Source organism: Erinaceus europaeus, chromosome 15 (assembly GCF_950295315.1).
Source record: "Erinaceus europaeus chromosome 15, mEriEur2.1, whole genome shotgun sequence".
NCBI classification, from domain to species: Eukaryota; Metazoa; Chordata; class Mammalia; order Eulipotyphla; family Erinaceidae; genus Erinaceus; species Erinaceus europaeus.
In genome coordinates, this window is record NC_080176.1 from 11,578,187 (window position 1) to 11,602,964 (window position 24,778).

Sequence of the window (24,778 nt, forward strand, 5' to 3'; positions counted from 1 at the left end):
ATTCTCCCCACCCACCCACCCACCCCAGAGTCTTTTACTTTGGTGTAATACTCCAATTCCATTTCAGGTTCGACTTGTGCTTTCTTTTCTGGTCTTGTTTTTCAACTTCGGCCTGAGAGTGAGATCATCCCATATTCATCCTTCTGTTTCTGACTTATTTCACTCAACATGATTTTTTCAAGGTCCATCGAAGATCGGCTGAAAACGGAGAAGTCACCTTTTTTACAGCTGAGTAGTATTCCATTGTGTATATATACCACAACTTGCTCAGCCACTCATCTGTTGTTGGACACCTGGGTTGCTTCCAGGTTTTGGCTATTACAAATTGTGCCGCCAAGAACATATGTGTACACAGATCTTTTTGGATGGATGTGTTGGGTTCCTTAGGATATATCCCCAGGAGGGGAATTGCAGGGTCATAGGGTAGGTCCATTTCTAGCCTTCTGAGAGTTCTCCAGACTGTTCTCCACAGAGGTTGGACCAAGTGACATTCCCACCAGCAGTGCAGGAGGGTTCCTTTGACCCCACACCATCTCCAGCATTTGCTGCTGTTCCCTTTTCTGATGTATGACATTCTCACAGGAGTGAAGTGATATCTCATTGTTGTCTTGATTTGCATTTCTCTGACAATCAGAGACTTGGAGCATTTTTTCATGTGTTTCTCAGCCTTTTGGATCTCTTCTGTGGTGAATATTCTGTCCAAGTCCTCCCCCCATTTTTGGATGGGGTTATTTGTTGTCTTGTTGTTGAGTCTGGCAAGCTCTTTATATATGTTGGTTATTAAACTCTTATCTGATGTATGGCATGTAAAGATCTTCTCCCATTCTGTGAGGGGTCTCTTGGTTTGGGTAGTGGTTTCTTTTGCTGTGAAGAAGCTTTTTAATTTGATGTAGTCCCATAGGTTTATACTTGCCTTAGTCTTCCTTGTAATTGGATTCGTTTCATTGAAAATGTCTTTAAAATTTATGCGGAAAAAAGTTCTGCCAATATTTTCCTCTAAGTATCTGATAGTTTCTGGTCTAACAACCAAGTCCTTGATCCACTTGGAATTTACTTTTGTATTTGGTGAAATACAGTGATTCAGTTTCATTCTCCTGCATGTTTCAACCCATTGTTTCCAACACCATTTGTTGAAGAGACTCTGCTTTCCCCATGTAATAGTCTGGACCCCTTTGTCAAAGATTAGATGCCCATATGTGTGGGGCCTCATTTCTGAGCTCTCAATTCTATTCCACTGGTCAGTGTGTCTGTTCATGTTCCAGTACCAAGCAGTTTTGATGACAATGGCCCTATAATACAGTCTGAGATCTGGCAGTGTGATGCCTCCGGTTCTGTTCTTTTTTCTCAAGATCGTTTTGGCAATTCTAGGTCTTTTCTGGTTCCAGATAAACATTTGTAGCATTTTTTCTATTCTCCTAAAAAATGTGCTTGGGATCTTGATGGGGATAGCATTAAATTTGTAGATGGCTCTGGGTAATATATTCATTTTGATGATGTTAATTCTTCCAACCCATGAACATGGAATATCTTTCCACTTCTTTGTGTCTTTTTCAATTTCTTTGAGTAGTGACTCATAATTTTCAGTATACAAGTCTTTCACTTCTTTGGTTAGGTTTACTCCTAGATATTTTATTGTTTTTGTTGCTATAGAAAAAGGAACTGATTTCTGGATTTCAATTTCTTCTAACTTAGTGTTTGCATAGAGGAATGCCACTGACTTTTGAATGTTAATTTTATAGCCTGACACCTTACTGTATTGCCTGATGATTTCCAAAAGCTTCTTGCTGGATTCCTTAGGTTTTTCCATGTATACTATCATGTCATCTGCAAATAAGGAGAGTTTTACTTCTTCTCTTCCTATCTGTATCCCTTTAATTCCTTGCTCCTGCCTGATTGCTATGGCAAGAACTTCCAACACTATGTTGAATAGTAATGGTGATAGTGGGCAGCCCTGTCTAGTACCTGATCTGAGGGGAAATGCTTCCAGTTTTTCACCATTGAGTATGATGTTGGCTGTAGGTTTGTTATATATAGACTCCACTATCTTCAGGAATTTTCCATCTATTCCCATTTTTTGTAGTGTTTTGATCATAAAGGGATGTTGTATTTTGTCAGAGGCTTTCTCTGCATCTATTGATATGACCATGTGGTTTTTGGTCTTGCTTTTGTTGATGTGGTGGATCACATTGATTGATTTAAGTATATTAAACCAACCTTGCATGCCTGGGATAAACCCCACTTGGTCATGATGAATAATCTTTTTGATATACTACTGTATCCAGTTGGCTAGAATTTTGTTCAATATTTTTGCATCTATGTTCATCAGAGATATTGGTCTGTAGTTTTCTTTTTTGTTTGTGTCCCTGTCTGCTTTTGGTATCAGGGTGATGTTGGCTTCATAGAAGCTGGCAGGGAGTATTCCAGTGTCTTCAATCTTCTGGAAGACTTTTAAAAGTAGAGGTATTAGTTCTTCTTTGAAAGTTTTGTAGAATTCATTTGTAAAACCATCTGGTCCAGGACTTTTATTTTTGGGAAGATTTTTGATAACTGTTTCAATTTCATTAGCTGTGACGGGCCTGTTCATGTTATCCACTTCCTCTTTACTTAGTTTTGGAAGTTGGTAGGTATCTAGGAAATCATTCATTTCTTCCAGGTTCTCTAGCTTGGTGGCATATAGTTGTTCATAGAAGCCTCGCATGATATGTTGAATTTCTGCAGTGTCTGTTGTGATATCTCCTCTTTCATTTACAATCCGATTTATTTGGGTCTTCTCCCTTTTTTGTTTTGTGAGTCTGGCTAAAAGTTTGTCGATTTTGTTTACTCTTTCGAAGAACCAACATTTACTTTCATTGATCTTTTGTATGGTTTTCCTATTCTCAATGTTATTTATTTCTGCCCTAACTTTAGTGATTCCTGTCCTTCTGGTTGCTTTAGGGTTCCTTTGTTGTTCTTCTTCTAGGTCTTTAAGATGTGCAATCAGGCTGTTTATTTGTGCCTTTTCTTGTTTCCTAATGTGTGCTTGTATAGCTATGAACTTCCCTCTTAGGACTGCTTTAGCTGTGTCCCAAATATTTTGATAGCTTGTGTCTTCATTTTCATTGAAGTCTCGAAACATTTTGATTTCTTCCTTGATTTCCTCTTTGACCCAGAAGTTGTTAAGAAGTGTACTGTTGAGCTGCCACATTTTGGGACTGTTACTAATCTTTTGTTGATTGTTAAGTGTTAGTTTAATTCCACTGTGGTCTGAGAAGATGCTTGGGATGATTTCAGTGCTCTTGAATTGGCTGATGCTGTCTTTGTGGCCTAACATATGGTCTATCCTTGAGAATGATCTGTGTGGATTTGAGTAAAATGTGTATTCCAGTTTCTTGGGATGAATGACTCTGAAAATGTCCAATAGTTCTAGTTTATCTATCTCTTCATTTAGCTCCCTTATGTCTTTACTGATTTTCTTCCTGGATGATCTGTCAAGTTGAGATAGTGGGGTGTTGAAGTCCCCTACTATGATTGTATTACTGTTAATATATTTCTGTAGCTCTTTCAGTAGAAGTTTGATGTATTTAGATGGCTTCTCATTGGGTGCATAGATATTAATAATTGTTAAGTCCTCTTGATTGACTGATCCTCTGAGCATTAAGTAGTGTCCATTCCTATCTTTTTTAATCTTATCTATTTTAAAGTCTATCATGTCAGATATGAGAATAGCTGTTCCTGCCCTTTTTTGTGGGCCATTGGCTTGTATGATAGTTTTCCATCCTTTCACTTTAAGTCTGTGTTTGTCTTGTTGAGTTAGGTGAGTTTCCTGTAGACAACATATTGTTGGGTTGTGTTTTCTGATCCATCTTGCTACTCTGTGTCTTTTAATAGGTGAATTCAGGCCATTGACATTTATTGATATCAAAGATTGAAGATATTTTAACGCCATTCTTGTAGAGTTTTAGAGTGTTTTGATATATGTCCTATTTGTGATGGTCTGGTTGTTTATAGGAGACCTTTCAGAACTTCTTTCAGGGCAGGCTTGGTGATGGTTGCTTCCTTCAACTGTTGCTTGTCTGAGAAGGTTTTGATGCCTCCATCTAGTCTGAATGACAGTCTAGCAGGATATAGTATTCTTGGCTGAAAGCCTTTCTCATTGAGCACTCGATAGATATCTTGCCATTCTCTTCTGGCCTGTAGTGTTTGTATAGAGAAGTCTGCTGCTAATCTTATGGGTTTTCCTTTGTAGGTGACTCTTTGTTTTTCTCTTGCAGCCTTGAGGATCCTTTCTTTATCCTTATTCCTTTCCAATCTAAGTATGACATGTCTTGGTGTCTTTAGGTCCGGGTTAATTCTGTTTGGGACCCTCTGGGCTTCTTGAATCTTTATGTCTTTGGTGTTGTCTAGACTAGAGAAATTTTCAGCTATTATGGCCTGGAGAATGCTTTCTTCCTCCCCTTCTCTTTCTTCCTCTGGTAAGCCAATAATGCGTATATTGTTTCTTTTGAAGTCATCCCATAGGACTCTGTTGTTGTTTTCAGCATCTCTTAATCTGTTTTATGAGATCTCTTACTTCTTTTTTAGTTGTCTCTAATTCATCCTCAATCTTGCTAATTCTGTTTTCAGCCTCATAGATTCTATTCTCTCTGCCCTCTACTGCTTTGTGGAGTTCATCTATTTTGTTGCCCTGCTCTGATACTGTTTTAGCTTGTTCAGCTAGTTGCCTTCTTAGCTCAGCGATTTCAGCTTTCAGCTCTCTAATAACCATGAGATAATTAGAATTTTCTTCCATTTTCTCATTTGTTGTTCCTGCATTTCTGATTACAATTTTTTTCAAATTCTTTACTCACTCCTATTATTATTTCCTTAGCTAATGTTTGGATGTTGAACTCGTTGTTTTGTGCTTCACCCTCTGGAGGACTTTTAGCTGGACTCTTGTCCTGGTTCGAGTCTCCAATATTTTTTCTTGTTTTAACCATTTTATATATGTTAACAGTTTTTTCAATCCCTGAGTTGGAGCTCAGTGGTGTAAAAGCCTCTTTTTTTTTCTTCCCTCTAGGCTATGGGAGCCTGAGGGCTTTTAAACTATCAATAGGCTTCTTAGCTTAATCACTGACTCCTGACCAAGAGATAAAGCAGGGTGTGGCAGAGATAATCCAGTGGTTATGCAAAGAGACTTTCACAGCCCCTCAGCTATGCCAAGGAGGTATAGATCTTCTCCTGAGTTTCCCGGTTATATCTCTGTGCCCTGGTGTCCCTCCCTGTTGCTGCTCCAGATTCTGAGGGTAGTAGCAATGGAGACTCAGAGTTGCACTTGGTGAGTCTCTGGGGAGTCCTTTCCTCCCTTCAGCTGTCCCCTTGTTGGTGGAGCAGACTGGAGGTGGTGTCTCCACTGATAAACTGTTGAACTGTTAGCAGTCACTTAATCTCTCCTTAGGCCCCTCTCTCCTCTCTGTCACCAGCCACACGTGTTTGTACTCACGGGTGATTTACTGGGTTCCTGTGGTCATTCTAGTCCTGTCTTGTTTTGGTCCGGGTGGTCTCCTTTGGTATTCCGAGTTGATCTGGGAGAGAAGAGGAGAGGAGAGGAGAGGAGAGGAGAGGAGAGGAGAGGAGAGGAGAGGAGAGGAGAGGAGAGGAGAGGAGAGGAGAGGAGAGGAGAGGAGAGGAGAGGAGAGAAAGCGATCCTCTGGCACAATTTCAGAGCAACAGAGACAGAACAATTGGAACTCCATGGAGTGTGGAGTGGTGTTTTAGTCTTAAGTCTCTCTCTCTCAAAAAAAAAAAAGATGAAGGAAGAGGAGGAGGAAGAGAAGAAAGGAAAGAAGGAGAGACAGAGAAGACAAACATTGGGTGGTGGCACACCAATTTAAGCACACATGTTATGATGCGTAAGGACCTGGGTTCAAGTCCCTGGTCCCCACCTGCAGGTTACAAGCTTTACAAGTGTTGAAGCTTATTGCTGTGTGCACCTCACTCTCTCCCTCTCTCTCTCTCTCTCTCTCTCTCTCTCCCTCTCTCCTTCTCTAGCTCCTCCCTCCCCTCATAATTTATCTCTGTCCTGTCAAATTTTAAAATAATATATATATAATTTTTAAATGAATAAATAAGATACACTTTGAAAGCTGGAGAGATAGCATAATAGTTATGCCAAAAAGAAATCATAAATGAGGCTCCAAGATCCAAAGTTTAATCCTAGGCACCACTATAAGCCACAGTGAGCAGTGCTCTGGGAAGAAGGAAGAAGGAAGAGGAGAGGGAGAAAGTAGAAGAGGAAGAAGAGGAGGATGTAGAGGGAGAAGAGGAGGAGGAGCAAGAGGAGAAATGTATTCTGTGTCTGACTTATTGGCTAAATAAGTCATGGGTATTTTCTCAGAAAAGATAGGTCTTTCAGAATGATTCTTCCCCAGTGAGTCCTGAAACGTGGTCTCTTATAGATTCCTTTGGTTCTTATACTTGGTCTTTGAGTCACAAAAAAAGTTCAAGGTAAGAGGCTCACTCATTTGTAGTTCTAGTGGAGTAGGTAGGAGACCCATAGAACCATAAAAGATAGTGATCACTGGGCATCAAGAACCACTCTATTGCAAGACCATGATCACAGCTGCTATTAGCCCTAGGGTGACTTCTTTCTTTTTTAAAAATTTTTATTTATAAAAAAGAAACACTGACAAAAACCATAAGATAAGAGGGATACAACTCCACACAATTCCCACCACCAGATCTCTATATTCCATCCCTCCCCTGATAGCTTTCCTATTCTTTATCCCTCTGGGAGTATGGACCCAGGGTCATTGTGGAATGCAGAAAGTGGAAGGTCTGGCTTCTGTAATTGCTTCCCTGCTGAACATGGGCGTTGACTCGTCAATCCATACTCCCAGCCAGTCTCTCTATTTCCCAAGTGGAGCAGGGCTCTGGGGAAGTGGGGTTCCAGGACACATTGGTGGAGTCATCTACCCAGGGAGGTCCAGTTGGCATCACGGTAGTGTCTGGAACCTGGTGGCTGAAAGAAGAGTTAACATATAGAGCCAAACAAATTGTTGACTAATCATGAACCTAACGGCTAGAATATTGCAGATGAAGAATTGGGGGTCTCCATTTTGTAGATAGTTAGTAGTCCTATTTTATTTATATTCCAAAGAGCCCATGACTATACTAGTTTTTTTTTTTTTCCTGAGCCTGACATCTGATATGCAGGTGGATCCAAGTTATTGTCTAGGGATATGATGTCATGGCTAGAAAAAGGACCAGAAAGCTGTATCAAGGAAGAGAGTAGCTCCCAAATATGGGAAAGGTATATAAATATTGTTGACTGTAAATCCTATTGATTTGATGTCATCTGGGGCCCATATTCAGCTTAGGAGCCTGTGTGACCTCTGCATCCCTGTACTTCTTTGCTAGTATTCCACTTAACAAATATTTAGTAAACATATACTGCATCTGACCTTTTCATAGGCAGCAGAGACATAGGAGTGAACAAGACAGACAAAATTCCACTTCTCATGGAGATTGATATCTCCTCTGTTTGATTTATATTACCTTTATTTTTAAAAATGGCTTATTTAATGAGAGAGAGAGAGAAAGAGGCGGAGGGAGATAAACCCAGAGCTTTGCTCTGGCTTATGCAGTTTGATGATAAAACTCGGGACCTCACATGCAAGCCCTGCACTCTACCCACCCCATTACCTTATATCATCCTTATTGTATTGCAAGACAAGTGGTGTCATCCCCGTTTACAGATGAAGAAACCATGGAGTGAGAACTTAACGGACTTACCAAAAGCCACAAAACCACCAAGGGACAGAATTAGGATTCAAACCCAAACCTCTCTGGCTCCAAACCCTTCACATTCAACCATTATTTCTATTATATTTTATCTTATTTGCCTCCAGGGTTGTCACTGGGGCTCAGTGCCTGCACCACGAATCCACTGCTCCTGGAGACCATTTTTTTTTTTCCTTTGTTGTTGTTGTTGCTGCTGTTCTTGTTGTTGGATAGGACAGAGAGAAATGGAGAGAGGAGGGGAAGACAGAGAGGGGGAGAGAGAGATAGACACCTGCAGACCTGCTTCACCTCTTTCAAATTGACCCCTGCAGGTGGGGAGCTGGGGGCTCGAACTGGGATCCTCGCACCTCTCACTGTGTGCGCTTAACCTGGTGTGCCACTGCCTGGCCCCCTCAACCATTATTTCAAACAGTTGCAAACTGGCAACTAGGAAGCTTACGTGCATCGCCTGCCATGTGATATCAGGGGAAAGCAATGACTTGTGGGAGCAGGAAGGAGGAGAGAGGGGCGTGAGGTTTATAAAGTGGGGACCCACCATACTTGTTCCTGAGCAGTCAGCCGCTCCTTTGAGTTTTGAGTGAATCCGTAAATGAAAGAGACCAACCAGAGAGGATCCAGGCAGCCATGTTGGTTCTAAATCTTCTGAGGTTTCCACATGGACCAGAGTCCCTTCCTGAGCCTCTCAGGGTTGCTGTCCTTCTCTTCACTGGGACCAATAAGTTTCCTCTAAGCTCTCTGCACCCCTAGAAATGAGATAACATGGGACAGCACTCAGCATAACGTAGACAGAAATTCGAGTGGAATCCACACTGGGAAGATTAGGAGGCTGGAGAGAGTGAGGCCCAGATATTTGCTGCACAGCACAATGGTTTACTTAAATGGATCCAGGCTTTTTAAACAAAGGGTGCCAGGATTTCTGCGGACTAAATGGGTTTTTGTCAGCATGCACTGTGCTTCAGGCCTCTCACACAGCACCGCTAAGCCACAGGGGTCATTTTTTTAAAATTGATTTCATTATGATTGACAGATCCGTTGGCTAAGAGGGATACAATTACCGCCACTAGAGTTCCGCATCCCATCCCCTCCACTGGAAGTTTCCCTGTCCTTTATTCCTCTGGGAGTATGGACTAAAATTCTTTATTGTGTGGAAGGTCTGAATTCTGTAATTGCTTCTCTGTTGGATATGGGCATTGGCAGGTCAATCCATACCCCCAGCCTGTTTCTATCTTTCCCTAGTGGGGCAGGAGTCTGGGAGGTGGGGTTCCAGGACACATTGGTGAGGTCATCTGCCCAGGGAAGTCAGGGTAGTGTTATGGTAACATTTGCAACTTGGTGGTTGAAAAGCATTAAGATATAAAGCAGAGAGAGTCAGGTGGTAGTGTAACAGTGCAGCAGGTTAAGTGAACGTGGCGCAAAGTGCAAGGACTGGTGTAAGGATCCTGGTTCAAGCCCCCGGCTCCCCACCTGCAGGGGAGTCGCTTCATAGACAGTGAAGCAGGTCTTCAGGTGTCTTTCTCTCCCCCTCTCTGTCTTCCCCTCCTCTCTCCGTTTCTCTCTGTCCTATCCAACAACAACGACATCAATAACTACAACAATGAAAAACAACAAGGATAACAAAAGGGAAAATAAATTTTAAAAAAGAAAGATATAAAGCAGAACAAATTGTTTAATGATCATTTTTAATCATAGCGCTTTTTATCATAGAAACAAATTATGTGACTGTAACACGTATAAAAACATTTCAAACAATGCAACTATAACATGTGGAAACTTTGTTTAAGAACTCAGTTTTTTTTTCATTTAACTAATTTATTTATTGAATAGAGATAGAAATTGAGAAGAGGGAGATATATAGAGAGAAAGATAGATAGATAAACTGATAGAACTTCACCATTTGTGAAGTTTTCCCCATGAAGATGGGGAGTGAGGTTTTGAACCCAAGTCCTTGTGCATTATAATGTGTGCACTCAAACAGGCACACCACCACCTGGCCCCTAAGAATTCAGTTTTAACACTTTGTTTTCCAAGGTTCCTTCTAGGCCCTGTATAAACACACTGAATAGTTATCTGTCATTGAAATCATAAGTGCAGTTTGCATTGGGCATATTCACTCCTTTAACACCCTATCACAATGTTTTTCTAAACTCTCATCTGGACATTTTAATAAGCATTTTAGGCTCATCAATAACCACGCCTCACCCTCCCACACTGCCCCATTGTACGTGACATCTGTTCCTTCTGCTGTCCCTAGTGTTTTGAGAGAATAAGACAGAGCTTCTCAGCAGAGCTGTGTCAGAATCACTTTTGGAATTTTAAACATGCAGATGCCAAAACCCCACCCAGACCAGATGAATCAGAATTTCTGGGTGTGGGACCTGACCTTGAGGATGCTCTAAACATTTGCTCCTCATGACACAGAGCCAGGGGTGAGAATTTGAGTCCTAGCTAATGTTACAGTGAGAGCCTTTTGAGTCCCTTAACAAGCAAGACCTTCATGCTCCTCAGCCCCTTTGGGTTGGAGCTACCAAGTCACTAGCCGTCCGCCATGATCCACAAAAGTGACACTGAATTATCGAGAATAGAAAGTAGCCCCCAGGGAACCTGGGACTATTAAAACTTACCAGGTGTCTAGTGCTTTGGTGAAGATGACACTTTAGTCTCTTCTGCCACCAAGCGCATTCTGAAGCTGACCATGAGAACCTGCAGAGGCCACTTTTCAGTTCCTCTTCCTCTTGCCTTATACCCTGAAAGGGACCGTAGAGTCTGAAGGGTGAATTCCCTGAGTTGCCTTGGGACCAAGCCACAGCTGTCATCCCAAGTGTGACATTCATGTTAATATTAAGGGTATCTGATGTGACACGTAGAGCAGGTGTGTTTGTGAGTGTGTGTGTGTGTGTGTGTGTGTGTGTGTGTGTGTGTGTGTCTGTGTGTGTCTGTGTGTGTGTGTGTGTGTGGTGAGGGTTACAAAGTAGCTCTAAGGTAATGAAGTAAAATAAAATGTTGCAAGAAATCTATAAGAAAAAATCTGGAATGATTCTGGAACATACATAGATACATAATGTCCATATATGTGTATAACATATAAGTTGAATCACGCAGATCCTGTTTACTTGCAGGATAGAGACACAGTATATGCTGCTGGGTCTGAGAGTGACACTCTCATGGGAAGTTTATCACCTCACGGCTGTGTGTCATTCTGTGGGCTGGGTGGTTAACAGGATTCACTGGGGAACCAGGAGTCCTGGGTTGGAACTTGACTATGTGACTAACCGACTTTGTGACTTTGCCTAATTGATTTTGCCTTCTAGGGATTAAGGCTCTCCACCCGCCCCCCTTATTTTTCTCTTGTTTTTTGGAGAGGGTGCATTTGACAGTTGGGCCACTGAGTAATCTATAAGGTTATACTTATAATGTTAAGTTTTCTTAAAAGTAAAGGAGATACAACTTATATATCATTAATATCCACCTTTTTGCTATTCTATTTTTCCAAGCTGTTTCTCATTTGTAGTTAGCAGTAGTTTACAAGACTGTAAGATTACAGTTACCCACTGCATCCACCACCAAAAGTCTGTGCCCCCCACCTCCCAACAATAATTACCATAAATTTCACGAAGTCTTAGAAGATAGTTTACTTCTGGTGTGTGTGTGTGTGTGTGTGTGTGTGTGTGTGTGTGTATTTTCTCTGGGGCCAGAGAGAACTCACTAGGCAGAGCACCTGCCTTGCCATGCACATGACCTAGGCTCAAGCTTCAGTACCTCATGGGAAGCTCCAGTGCTATGTTCTCTCTCTGCCTCTCTCTCTCTCTCTGTACTGTCTTTTAAAAATATTTTTTAATTTTATTTATTTGTTAGTGGATAGAGACAGAGAGAAACTGACAGGGAAGGGGGAGATAGAGAAGGGAAGAGACAGAGAGATACCTGCAGTCCTGCTTCAACACTTGTGAAGTTTCCCCCCTGTGGGTGGGGACCAGGGGCTTGAACCTGGGACCTTGCTCACTGTAGTATGTGCACCACTGCTTGGCCCTTCTCCTGTACTCTGTCCTTTTCCCTTCCCCCCATTCTCAATCTCTAAGAAGAAAAGAAAAGGTCATTCTGAGAGTGGTGACATTGTGTATGTAGAAGGCACTGGCTCAAAAAAAAAAAAACAAAAAACAAAACCTTAAAATTCCCATGTATCACTCGGTCCTTAATTTTCACTCTTTACTACACATCTCAAAGCATTCTAAATCAATGGTTATAAAATCCATTGCAGTAGCCCAGGAAGTGTTGCAGTGGCTAGAATGCTGGACTTCAAAGCATGAGGGCCTGAGTTCAGTCCCCATCATTGCATGTGCCAGAGTGATGATCTGGTCTCCTCTCTCCCCTTCAACCCCCTTCTCACATTAATAAATAAATCCCTGAAAGAGGAAATCATCCATTGCATATACCTCTACATAGTTTGTTTTGGAGGAGAAAAAAAAATGGTTTTACCCCAGGATGTTGTGCAGTGGGTAGAGAGCTAGACTTGCAGGCACGAGGTCCTGAGTTCAGTCGCCGACATTACATATGCCAGAGTGACCCTCTGTTTCCTTCTCTCCCTTAATATATACATCAAGGCTTTAACTTTACTTTTAAAAAATATTTATTTATTTATTCCCTTTTGTTGCCCTTGTTGTTTTATTGTTGTACTTATTCTTGATGTCGTCATTGTTGGATAGGACAGAGAGAAATGGAGAGGGGAGGGGAAGACAGAGAGGGGGAGAGAAAGACGGACACCTGCAGACCTGCTTCACCGCCTGTGAAGCGACTCCCCTGCAGGTGGGGAGCCCGGGGCTTGAACCGGGATCCTTACGCCAGTCCTTGCGCTTCGCGCCACGTGTGCTTAATCCGCTGCGCTTAACCCGCTGCCTTACCGCCCAACTCCCTAATTTTACTTTTTTTAAGCTCACAAATTAAGAACATTCTCAAATGGCCAAGGCAGCCACACCTCAGCTCCCAGAGGCCATGCACACACCCACCTGCTGGGCTGCAGTCAGTGTATGGAGCTGGGAGAGGAAGCCTCTTCCTCTTCCGGCTTCCACTGCTCCCTACAGTGGAAGGCAGGAAGAGTGGCGCTGGGCCCTGGGAATCTGCACACTCACACCTCCTGGTCCTGTGCTGCCTGCAGGATGAATGTGAGGGGGACCTGGCGGAGGCCATGCCGGCGCTGGAGGCGGCGCTCGCAGCACTCGACACCTTGAACCCCGCTGACATCTCGCTGGTGAAGTCCATGCAAAACCCACCAGGCCCCGTCAAGCTGGTCATGGAGAGCATCTGCGTCATGAAAGGACTGAAACCAGAGAGAAAGCCGGACCCCAGTGGCAGCGGTAACCCCCTCAGCATCCCAACCCACTGACCAGCAGTGCCTGCGCTTCCCTGGGATGAGTTCCCCTCACTAATACCCCCCACACACACACACACACATGCAAACACAAAGAGAGAATTAACAAGAAGACAGAGACTCAGAGGGAAAGAAACAGGGGGAAAGAGAGAGCATGTGGGAGGGGAGACTCATGCACACGAAGACATGGAGTGAGACTTGAACACATAAAGATGGAGAGGCTGAAGAACCAAAAGGCTGAGGGTGAGAGAGAAATGGAGACATATACAAAGGCACAGAAGTAGAGCAGGAGTAGAAAAGAAAAAAAAAAAAAGATGAGAGATGTAAAAAGGAAGCAATAAAAGAATGACTGGAAATAGAGACTTAGTAGGAAAGACACAACCAAGGGAAGGAGAGACTGAACTGGGAGCAGGGTGGAGGGACAAAGATTCAGAGACTTTGGGGGTGGGGGGTGGCGGAGGGATGGGGCGGGAGTGGAAAGAAACTCCTTACATCATCAGTGAGTATTCATTCTCCCTGGGATCAGATGTAGGACCCTATACTAATGCCAGTGTTTTAGAACTCAGTGAAAACTTTAAAAACGAGCTTGAAGAAACAACAACAAAAAAAAAAACAAAGAACCCGGCTGCAGTGATTATTCCTGCATTATGACTCCTGTCCTGGGAACAATTCCGTCCTTCCTCCATTCCATCGGAAATGTTAGAAATCCCTGATCCCTCATTCGGTAGCCTCTGCTTTCTGCTTCCCATTGATTAGTGTTTCCTCTTCTGGCTGGTTGCAGGCCAAAACCCACATGCAGAAGAGAGAGAGATGAATGGACAGATAGGGAGTGGATTTCCCAGGAGAATCATTTGGGGGAAGCAGTTGGGGGTATAGTTAGTTAATCGAGGACTAAGCCAGCATGTCTCTACCCTGTGTGTACCCGCGAATCACAGGGGAGCATAAAGAATGCTAACACCCATGCTCCCTGCCCCACTCCCCCCAACAGAGATTATTATTTCATCAGTCTGGGATGTGGCCTGAGTAACAGTAATTTTCTGCCTCTAAAATACAGTTAGTGTTGAGAACTGCTGAGGTTTCTGAAGCAGAGCTGGGCCACAAAAGTCAATTCTTAGAGCCCAGAGATAGCACACGGCTCACCATCCTTACTTTAAAATTAAAGCAGACTGCCTGTATCATCTCCCTGTCCTGCAGAATTAGCCACTGCATTTGGGAGAGAATAAAAGAGCAGTTCATTAGTTTGGGGTTCCTTATTGAAGTGAAGCAGGTCATTTTTCAGAATCAAACAAAAAAAATGTGGGAAATGCATCTTTGGTTCCTGTGCTTGCATTGGAAATGGAACATGCTCAGCCTTTGGTGTGTTCTATACCACCTCAAGTAGAACTCTGATGAGCCTGGGGATGGTAAGTGTTTTCAATATCAGGGGCCAAACAAGCTCCCACTTTTTTTTTCCAACTCGTCAACAGAAGAAGCACTACCCTGGGGTGGGACCTGGGATCACTCAGTCAGGCCATAGCCAGCAAAATGACAGCTAAGGACAATAAAGGTTCTGATACCTCCATTATGCCACTTTGCAGTGCTGACAGCTGTTTGTCCACAGTCCCTTTCTCTTTGAACAACTTCACTGGCTCACTCACCTAGCACAAGAAGGATTAATTGGGTTCCATTCAACCCACCTTCCAGATTCGAATAATATTCAGATGGGCCCCCTTGCCCTCTGTACTTACACATGTGATAAGGAGTGGCATTCAGTCAATATATATTTATTGATAACTGAGTACCAGACCCTGGGCCAGATGAATGCAGCAGGTGTTTATAGCTTTGAGGAAGAGGTAGACAATGCAAATAAACAAAACAAACAAAAACAACCCCACTGGGAGTCGGGTGGTAGCGCTGCAGCGTGTTAAGCACAGGTGGCACAAAGTGCAAGGACCAGCTCAAGGATCCCAGTTAGAGTCCCTGGCTCCCTACCTGCAGGGGAATCGATTCACAAGCAGTGAAGCAGGTCTGCAGGTGTTTCTCTTTCTCTCCCCCTCTGCCTTCCCCTCCTCTCTCCATTTCTCTCTTCCTATCCAACAACAGTGACATCAATAACAACAATAACTACAACAATAAAACAACAAGGGCAACAAAAGGGAGTAAATTTTAAAAATGGAAAAAAAACAACCCCACTGATTTTGATAAAGACTATATGGAGGGGCTGGGTAGTGGTGCACCAGGTTAAGTGCACATAGTATGAAGCATGAGGGCCCGCACAAGGATCCCGGTTCTTGCCCCCAGCTCCCCACCTGCAGGGGGGGGTCACTTCACAAGTGGTGAAGCAGGTCTGTAGGTGTCTAGATTTCTCTCCTCCTCTGTTTTCCCCTCCTCTCTCAATTTCTTTCTGTCCTATCCAGTAAAATGGGAAAAATATGGCCACCAGGAGCAGTGGATTCATAGTGCCAACACCAAGCCCCAGCAATAACTCTGAAGACAAAAAAAAGTTTTTAATAATAATAAAATACTATATCGGAAATTGTGTGCCAGGAACTGAGATGTAAGGAAATGCTGGGGAACAGATAAGGAGGCCAATAGCCTTCACTGTAAAATTTCCTTTTTTTTTTTTTTTTTCCTGCCAACAGGCTCACTGATGGGGTTGGGTGCCTGCACTGCAAATCCACCACTCCTGGCAGCCATTTTCCCCCCATTTATTTAATAAGACAGAGAGAAATTGAGAAGGGAAGAGAAGATGGGGGGGAGAGAGAGAGAAAGGGGGCCGGGCTGTGGCACACCAAGTTAAGTGCACATAGTACAAAGTACAAAGGTTAAGTGCACATAGTACCTGCTCAAGGATCCCAGTTCGATACCTGGCTCCCCACCTGCAAGGGGGGGTTTCTTCACAAGCAGTGAAGCAGGTATGCAGGTGTTTATCTTTCTCCCTCTCTATCTTCCCCTTCCTTCTCAATTTCTCTCTGTCCTATCCAAAAAATATGGAAAAAATGGCCACAGGAGCATTGGATTCATAGTGCAGGCATTGAGCTCCCATGCATGAGAGAGAGAGAGAAAGAGAGAGGGGGGGAGAAGGAGAAGGAGGGGGGGAAGAAAGAGAGAGACTGCAGTACTTGCTGCACTGTTCATGAAGCTTCCATCCTGCAGGTGTAACATCTGTGCTTAACCAGGTGAGCTACTTCCTGGCCCCCTAAAGGTGCCTTTTAAAATGAACCTTTAAAGACTGATCATGAGCTAATCAGATGCCTTTTACAGCATCTATGAAGGGCTCATTCTAGGAAGCACTTAGGATCATAGAGAAGTCGAGGAAAGACTTGCTATGAATGAAGTCCAGGGGGACAAGGCAAAGATGAAGTAGATAGGGGTCAGACCATTGACAAGGAGTTCAGACTTTTTCTTAGCTAATACCTTCTTTATTTTTAAATGTTATTTCATGAGAGAGAGGGAGAGTACCAAAGCATCACTCTGGCATATTCATTGCCTAGGATCAAACTCAGGACCTCACGTGTGCAAGTCCTACTCTCTATTTTTATTTTCTAGAAGAGTTAATAAGTTCACAGAAAAAGTGAGAGGCATGTACATATGCTAATTTCTCCTATCCCCTTGCCCCTTTAAGTGCAAATCTCTTCTACTGTTGACTTGGACCATTAGAATAGTACATTTGCTTACCCCATGTTGGATGGAGCTTGAAGAAATCATGTTAAGTGAGATAAGTCAGAAACAAAAGGATGAATATGGGATGATCTCACTCATAGGCAGAAGTTGCAAAACAAGATCAGAAGGGAAAACACTAAGCAGAACTTGGACTGAAGTTGATGTATTGCCAAAGTAAAGGACTCTGGAGCAGGGGGGAGGGTTCAGGTCTTGGAACTTAATGGCAGAGGAAAGACCTAGTGGAGGTTATATTGTTATGTGGAAATTCTATGCATGTACACACTGTTGTATTTTACTGTCAACTGTAAACCATTAATTTCCCCAATAAAGAAATTGAATAAAAATAAAAACAAGCAAAAAAAAAAAGTAGATTTGCCACAATAGTGAACCTACATTGACACTTCATAATCACCCCAAGTCCATACTTATATCATCGTACATTCCTGATGTTGCCCATTGAATCGGGAGAACTAAACAATGACATGTATCCATCATTATGTTTTGTTTCACCACTCTGGGGCCCTGAACATGTGTGACTCCACCACTCCTAGGCCCCCATTTTCTTTCTGCTTTAGAATTTCAGGGAGAGAGAGGGAGAGGCACCACATCAAGGCTCCACCATGCATGGAGTTTCCCCTGTGTTGTGATGCTCTCATGTGGTGCCAGGGTTCAAACCCAGGGTCTTACCCATAGTGAGGTTTCAGACTTACCAAATGAGCTGTTTCTAAGCTCCCTATCTGGATGGTGTCATACTGAGTGTTTTCTCTGATCTAAAAACCTCTGTAGGCAATTGGTTTGATTTTTCTCCAAACATGAAGAATAGTCCCTAGAGGGCCTTAAGTTTCAGCTGGAACGTCTTAATAACACAGCCTTATCTCTGCTTCTTGTCCCAAACAGGGAAAATGATAGAGGATTACTGGGGAGTGTCAAAGAAAGTTCTTGGGGACCTGAAATTCCTGGAGAGTCTTAAGACATATGACAAAGACAACATCCCCTCAGTGACCATGAAACGAATCCGGGAAAAGTTCATCGATCACCCAGATTTCCAGCCATCTGTCATTAAAAATGTATCATCTGCCTGTGAGGGTCTGTGCAAGTGGGTGCGGGCGATGGAGGTGTATGACCGTGTGGCGAAAGTGGTGGCTCCCAAACGGGAGCGGCTGAAGGAGGCAGAGGGGAAACTGGAAGTACAGATGCAGAAGCTGAACCTGAAGCGAGCAGAGCTGAAGCTGGTGGAAGACCGCCTGCAGGCCCTGAATGATGACTTTGAAGACATGAATAACAAGAAGAAGAAACTGGAGGAAAACATTGACCTCTGCTCCCAAAAGCTTGTCAGGGCAGAAAAACTCATCAGTGGTCTCGGGGGAGAGAAGGACAGATGGACAGAAGCCGCCCGGCAGCTGGGGATCCGCTACACTAACCTGACGGGGGATGTGTTGCTGTCCTCAGGCACTGTGGCCTACCTGGGGGCCTTTACCGTGGATTATCGGGCTGAGTGTCAACAGCAGTGGTTGGCCCAGTGTAAGGAAAAGGTCATCCCCGGGTCTGTTGACTTCAGCCTCAGCAGCACGCTAGGAGATCCGGTCAAAATCCGTGCCTGGCAGATTGCCGGTCTGCCCATAGACTCCTTCTCCATCGACAATGGCATCATTGTATCCAATTCCAGACGCTGGGCCCTAATGATCGACCCTCAGGGGCAGGCCAATAAGTGGATCAAGAACATGGAGAAGTCCAATAAACTGTCCGTCATCAAGTTCTCAGACGCCAGCTACGTGAGGACTCTGGAAAATGCTCTGCAGTTTGGGACCCCTGTCTTACTTGAGAACGTTGGAGAAGAGCTGGATGCCTTTATTGAACCCATCTTGCTCAAGTCCACCTTCAGGCAGCAAGGGGTTGAGTACATGAGGCTGGGTGAAAACATCATTGAGTACGCCAAGGACTTCAAGCTATACATCACGACCCGTTTGAGGAACCCACATTACCTTCCTGAAGTGGCTGTGAAAGTCTGCCTCCTCAACTTCATGATCACCCCCTTGGGCCTTCAGGATCAGCTTCTTGGTATTGTGGCTGCCAAGGAGAAGCCAGAACTGGAAGAGAAAAAGAACAAGTTGATTGTGGAGAGCGCCAAGAACAAGAAGCAGCTCAAGGAGATTGAAGATAAGATCCTGGAAGTCCTCTCACAGTCTGAGGGCAACATCCTCGAGGACGAGACTGCCATCAAGGTGCTGTCCTCCTCCAAAGTGCTGTCGGAAGAGATCTCAGAGAAGCAGACAGTTGCTTCCATAACAGAAACTCAGATTGACCAGACCCGGATGGGCTACAAGCCTGTGGCTGTCCACTCCGCCACCATCTTCTTTTGTATCTCTGACCTGGCCAATATCGAACCAATGTACCAGTATTCCCTGACGTGGTTCATAAACCTCTACGTGCAGTCACTGGCCAATAGTGAAAAGAGTGACGAACTGGAACACCGCATAAGTAACATCATAGAGCATTTCACCCTCAGCATCTACAACAATGTCTGCCGATCTCTGTTTGAGAAGGACAAATTGCTTTTCTCCCTCCTCCTCACCTACGGCATCCAGAAAGAGAAAAAGCTAATTAACGAGGAAATGTGGTACTTCCTTCTCACTGGAGGTATCTCACTAGACAACCCTTTCCCCAACCCAGCTTCCGAATGGCTCTCTGAGAAGTCCTGGGGGGAAGTCGTGCGAGCCTCTTCATTGCCAAGACTGAAGGGCCTGATGGAACATTTCATTGAAAATACTGATGAATGGAAGCTCATCTATGACTCAGCCTTCCCCCACATAGAGAAATTCCCTGGAATTTGGAAGTTCCTGGACAGACTGGAGAGGATGGTTGTCCTCCGATGTTTGCGACCTGACAAAATAGTTCCGGCCGTCCGGGATTTCATTGCTGAATACATGGGTAACATGTTCATTGAACCCCCTACATTTGATCTCCAGGGCTCTTACAACGATTCCAACTGCTGTGCACCACTGATCTTTGTGTTGTCACCAGGTGCAGACCCAATGGCAGGTAAGGACAGAATGTTATGTGAAAGGCATGAAAACTCCCAGTGTGCACGGAATGGTGACGGTAGCGTCTCTCATGGTGGGGATCTCAAACCCAGATGGTTTTGAAGGCCAGTCAGAGCTGGGGAGGTGGCTTGCTGCTAGCGTGCAGAACTTGAAGGCCAGCCAGTTTGACTCACTAAGGTGAGGTGGGGGGCAGCTGAACACTTTCCTCACCTCAGTATCCCCCCAAGACTTATGCTCTCTGGTTATTTGCTCCTTAAATGGCCAGATCTCCTGATTTTTTTTTTCAAAAGAAAATAGAAATCACCTTAATTTTTTTTTTCCAAATCATATTTCCTTCAAAAAAAAAAAAAGAGAATTAAAAAAAAAAACACTATGAAGGCAAGCTGGGGCCAGATTTAGCCTGCTGATTGCTGAGTTTCTCACCCACTATCTTAACCTGTTTTCCTAGCTGTTTCTCTCACTTAAGACTTTTTTCTTTTAATTTATTTTTACTTCTCACAAAGGTCAGGCCTTGAGTGCACAGTTTCACCACCGGTAGTCACTTTCTCATTCAGATAGAGAGGCAGAGAGAGGGAGAGATACCTCAGCCCCGTGAGCATTCTAAGATGTAGCTGTGTGGGGTCAGGCACATAAGTTCTCTCCAATTTTCTTTTTCTTTTTAAGTTAAAGTGTTTAATAATTAATACCACAGGTAGCAAGGAAATAAAACCCAACAGTAAAAGTGTAGGGGGAAGAGTAGACTGGTGTTTGAGTGCCTCGTTGGTTGGTCTGATCCCCAATACCAAGTGCAACAAGGAAAACTCCAGGACTGGTGAAGTAGTTCTCTCTCCATTTGTCAGTTTCTTCTCTTAAAAAAAGAAAAATTGGGGGGGCGGGGCAAGGGCTAGCTCATCTGGTAGAGTACACACTTCACCACATGTGAATACCGAGGGTCAGTCACCACTTTGGAGAATCATGCAGAAGGGAAACTTCAAAAGCAGAGGAGCAGTCTGTGGTGTCTTTCCTTCTCTCTCTTTCTTTACCTCTATTTCACATTCTATCTTTAAAAAGAAAGAAAGAAAGAAAGAAAGAAAGAAAGAAAGAAAGAAAGAAAGAAAGAAAGAAAGAAAGAAAGAAAGAAAAAAGTCCTCAGGAAACAGTGAAGTTGTGCAGGCATGAAACCCCAGCAAAAATCCTGATGGGAGGCTGGGTGGTAGCACACCTGGTTGAGCAACCATGTTACAATGCTCAGGGACCTGGGTTCAAGTCCCCAGTCCCCACCTGCAGGAGGAAGGCTTTGCAAGTGGTGAAGCAGGTATTTTTCTGTCTCTTTCCCTCTCTATGTCCCCATCCCTTCTCAATTTCTGTCTCATTCCACTAATAAATAAATAAAAATACATTTTTAAATGCTTTACTTTTCTCTGTTTTTGAGTGAAGGAAGAATGCTGGGAATGCAAAATGACAAGAGTGACAGCTGAGGAGTTTGACACGTATTTTTCTTGGAAAGACAAGTTAGTCCTGTCCCTCCAAGGAGAAGTCCTAAATGGATTCCTGTCCAGCTATCCAGTTACCTGTTAAAAAATGGTTACTATCCAGGCCAATTCATGACCCTTTTCTTACCCTTTTGTTTTTGTTCCCCTGTGTGCTTTGTGTCCCTCAGTAACTAATAGTCTTTTTTAAAAAAGAAGGTAAGTTGGGGTGGAGGGAGAGGTAAAAGATGTGTCAGTATAGGACAGGCTTCTTATATCCAGTGCTGTGTCACACAGTCCAGTTCTTCTATGCTAGAGGCTCAAGCAGAGTCAATGTGGATAATTTCCTGGTAAATTTTCTTTTCTTTTTTTTAATTTGGCACCAGGATGATCGCTGGGGCTTAGTGCCTGCATGATGAATCCATGGCTCTCAGCTGTCATTTTCTTTTCTTATTTGATAGGACAGAGAGAAATTGAGGGGGAGGAGGAGATAGAGAGGAAGAGTGAAATTGAGACACCTGCAGACCTGCTTCACTGCTAATGAAGCTTCTCCCTGCAGATAGGAGATAGGGAATTGAATTCAGGTCCTTGTGCACAGTGTTGGATATACTCAACTGGGTGCACGACCATCCAGCCCCTACCTAGAAAGTTTCATAGTGTTGAGTCCCTCGTGGCCCCTCACACTAGGATGCACTTAATGCCTGGTTTCTCTCTCTCATTAATAAATAGTCTTAAAAGAAATCAGGACTGGTGGTCCGGGAGGTAGTGCAGTAGATAAAGCACTGGATTCTCAACCATGAGGTCCCGAGTTCAATTCCCGGCAGCATATGTACCAGAAATCAGGACTGGAGAGATAGCTCACCAAGTAGGGGGCACACTTTGCCGTGTATGTAGCTTAGGCTCAACTGTTGCTACCACAGGGCAGAAGCGAATGCACTGGGGGAATCTCTGGGGCTGTGGTATCTCTCCCTTTCTCTGTCTAGCTCTCTACCAGTAAAGCTGTGCATGCACCAGGCCTTGGTTTTATAGATTACAGTAGCAAGAAATATTAAATTAATTTGCTCACAATTCTGGAGGTTAGACGCTCTGACATCCAAAATGAATTTGTCAACAGGGCTGATTTCCTCTGAGGCCTTTCTCTTTGACTTGTTGGTGACTGTCTTCACATGGGCTTCGGGGTGTGTGTGTGTGTGTGTGTGTGTGTGTGTGTGTGTGTGTGTAATTTTGTCTTAATCCCTTCTCTTTAGCAGTACTCCAGCCAGAGACTAGAACCCACCCTAAAGCCCTCTTTTATTTTATTTTATTTTTTTTGCCTCTAGGGTTATTGCTGGGGCTCGGTGCCTGCACTATGAACCCACTGCTCCTGGAGGCCATTTTTCCCATTTTGTTGCCCTTGTCATTACCCTTGTTGTTATCATCATTATTATTGTTGTCATTGCTGTTGTTGTTGGATAGGACAAGGAGAATTGGAGAGAGGAGGGGAGATAGAGAGGGGGAGAGAAAGATAGACACCTGCAGACCTGCTTCACCACCTGTGAAGCGATTTCCCTGCAAGTGGGGATATAGGGGTTCCAACCGGGATCATTACACCGGTCCTTGTGCTTTGTGCCATGTGTGCTTAACCCGCTGCACTACTACCCGACTCCCTAAAGCCCTCTTCTCAACAAACACTTTAGTTACATTATTTGTAAATACAGTCTTATTCTGAAATGGTGAGGAGTTAGGACTCCAACATGTAGATTTGATGGAAAGAAATAATTCAGCCCATAACAGAAATTGTATGCATGTACACCTTGGAGTATTTATTGTTATGATTGCTGTATCTGATGACTGTTCCTTAGAGTTCAGGTTGTGATTCTTTTTATTGTGAGCTCACAGTCCTCAATCTTTTGTTATCTGGTGGAGTCTCATATGCCTTGGCTGTTAAGAGTGCTTTAGCAGAACAACTTTGCATGTAGAAACACTGGTGTTCTAGGAATTTTGCCACCCTGGATCAATTTTCTGAGAAATTTCTCAGCTTGAAAATCCCACTCCACAGGGTATATTCATACCTCTTATCTATATGTGGCATATACACTGGGCATTTTTATTTCTCACAGCAGAGTTATTCTTTCTACCCAGGATACATGCCAGTGACAAGCTTCCACATGGCTTCTTAGGTTACTAATCAGATTTCTGATCCTTTTCTTTCTTTCTTTCTTTCTTTCTTTCTTTCTTTCCTTCCTTCCTTCCTTCCTTCCTTCCTTCTTTCTTTCTCTCTTTTCCTCCAGGGTTGTCGCTGGGGCTTGGTGCCTGCACTATGAATCCACTGCTCCTGGAAGCTATTTTTTCCCCATTTTTGTTGCCCTTGTTACCCTTGTTATTGTTATTATTGTTACTGTTAGCTGTGGTTGTTGGATTGGACAGAGAGAAATCAAGAGAGGAGGGGAAGACAGAGAGGGGGAGAGAAAGATAGACACCTGCAGACCTGCTTCACCACTTATGAAACGACCCCCCTGCAGATCGGGGGCCGGGAGCTCGAACTGAGATCCCTGACGCTGGTCCTTGTGCTGCGTGCCACCTGCACAACCCGCTGTGCTACCGCCCAGCCCCCAATTTTTCTTTCTTTTTAATAAAAGAGATACAGAGAGAAAGCTCAATATATCGACTGATAGCCAACCCAGAGCACTGCTCAGCTCTGGCTTATGGTGGTGCTGGATGGGGATTGAACCTGGGACCTTATACCCTCAGGAATGAAGATCTTTTGCATAACCATTATACTCTCTTCTCCAGCCCATTTCTGACTTTTTAACAGAGTGCGGCCTTTTGAGGGCCCTAACTTTATACAAAGTCTCTGTTCTAGCATTATTTTTTAATTTTTTTTATTATCTTTATTTATTAGATAGAGACAGCCAGAAATCAAGAGGGAAGGAGGTGATAGAGAGGGAGACAGAGAGATACCTGCAGCCCTGCTTCACCACTCGTAAAGCTTTCCCCCTGCAGGTGGGGACCAGGGCTCGAACCCAGGTCCTTGCATATTGTAATACATGTGCTTAACCAGGTGCGCCACCACCCAGCCCCGTGTTGTAGTGTTCTGTCTCTTATGACTGCAAAGCTCTATCTCTTGTGGGCAAGCTCTCACCTCTGTCTCAGGGACACTGTTGCACTGTGCCATCATCCATAGAAGTCTTTCTTAGCAAGCACAGCTAAACCAAGTAGGGTATTTTCCAATGGTGAAACACTCTGTACCCATGAAAAATAATAAGACTCTTATCTATGTGCAGATGTGAAAAAAGTCTGGGTAAAAAAGCAGGTGTATGGGAATCGGGCGGTGGCGCAATGGGTTAAGCGCAAGTGGCGCAAAGTGCAAGGACTGGAGTAAGGGTCCTGGTTCAAGCACAGGCAGTGAAGCAGGTCTGCAGGTGTCTGTCTTTCTCTCCCCCTCTCTGCCTTCCCCTCCTCTCTCCATTTCTCTGTGTCCTATCCAACAACAACGACATCAATAACAACAACAGTAATAACTACAACAATAAAACAAGGGCAACAAAAGG

The 24,778-nt window shown here is 43.8% G+C and overlaps 1 protein-coding gene and 1 long non-coding RNA gene across 5 annotated transcripts in view; one reads left to right on the forward strand and one right to left on the reverse strand.

The window, feature by feature from the left end:
* DNAH3 (dynein axonemal heavy chain 3) overlaps positions 1 to 24,778 on the forward strand; it is a 175,842-nt gene that overhangs the window by 133,417 nt on the left and 17,647 nt on the right. For all 4 annotated transcript variants that reach the window (XR_009544967.1, XM_060172848.1, XM_060172849.1 and 1 more), the window contains 2 exons: positions 12,905 to 13,103; positions 17,657 to 19,798. Coding sequence is in view for 3 of the 4 variants with exons in the window: in XM_060172848.1 (XP_060028831.1) it covers positions 12,905 to 13,103; positions 17,657 to 19,798 (2,341 nt within the window). In the remaining variant the exon portion in view is untranslated. The remainder of the gene's footprint in view (positions 1 to 12,904; positions 13,104 to 17,656; positions 19,799 to 24,778) is intronic.
* On the reverse strand, positions 6,645 to 18,846 carry LOC132533085 (uncharacterized). Its single transcript, XR_009544968.1, has 3 exons — positions 18,742 to 18,846; positions 8,294 to 8,501; positions 6,645 to 6,976 (listed from the first exon to the last, which is right to left on the reverse strand). It is a non-coding gene; the product is annotated as an uncharacterized LOC132533085 (long non-coding RNA).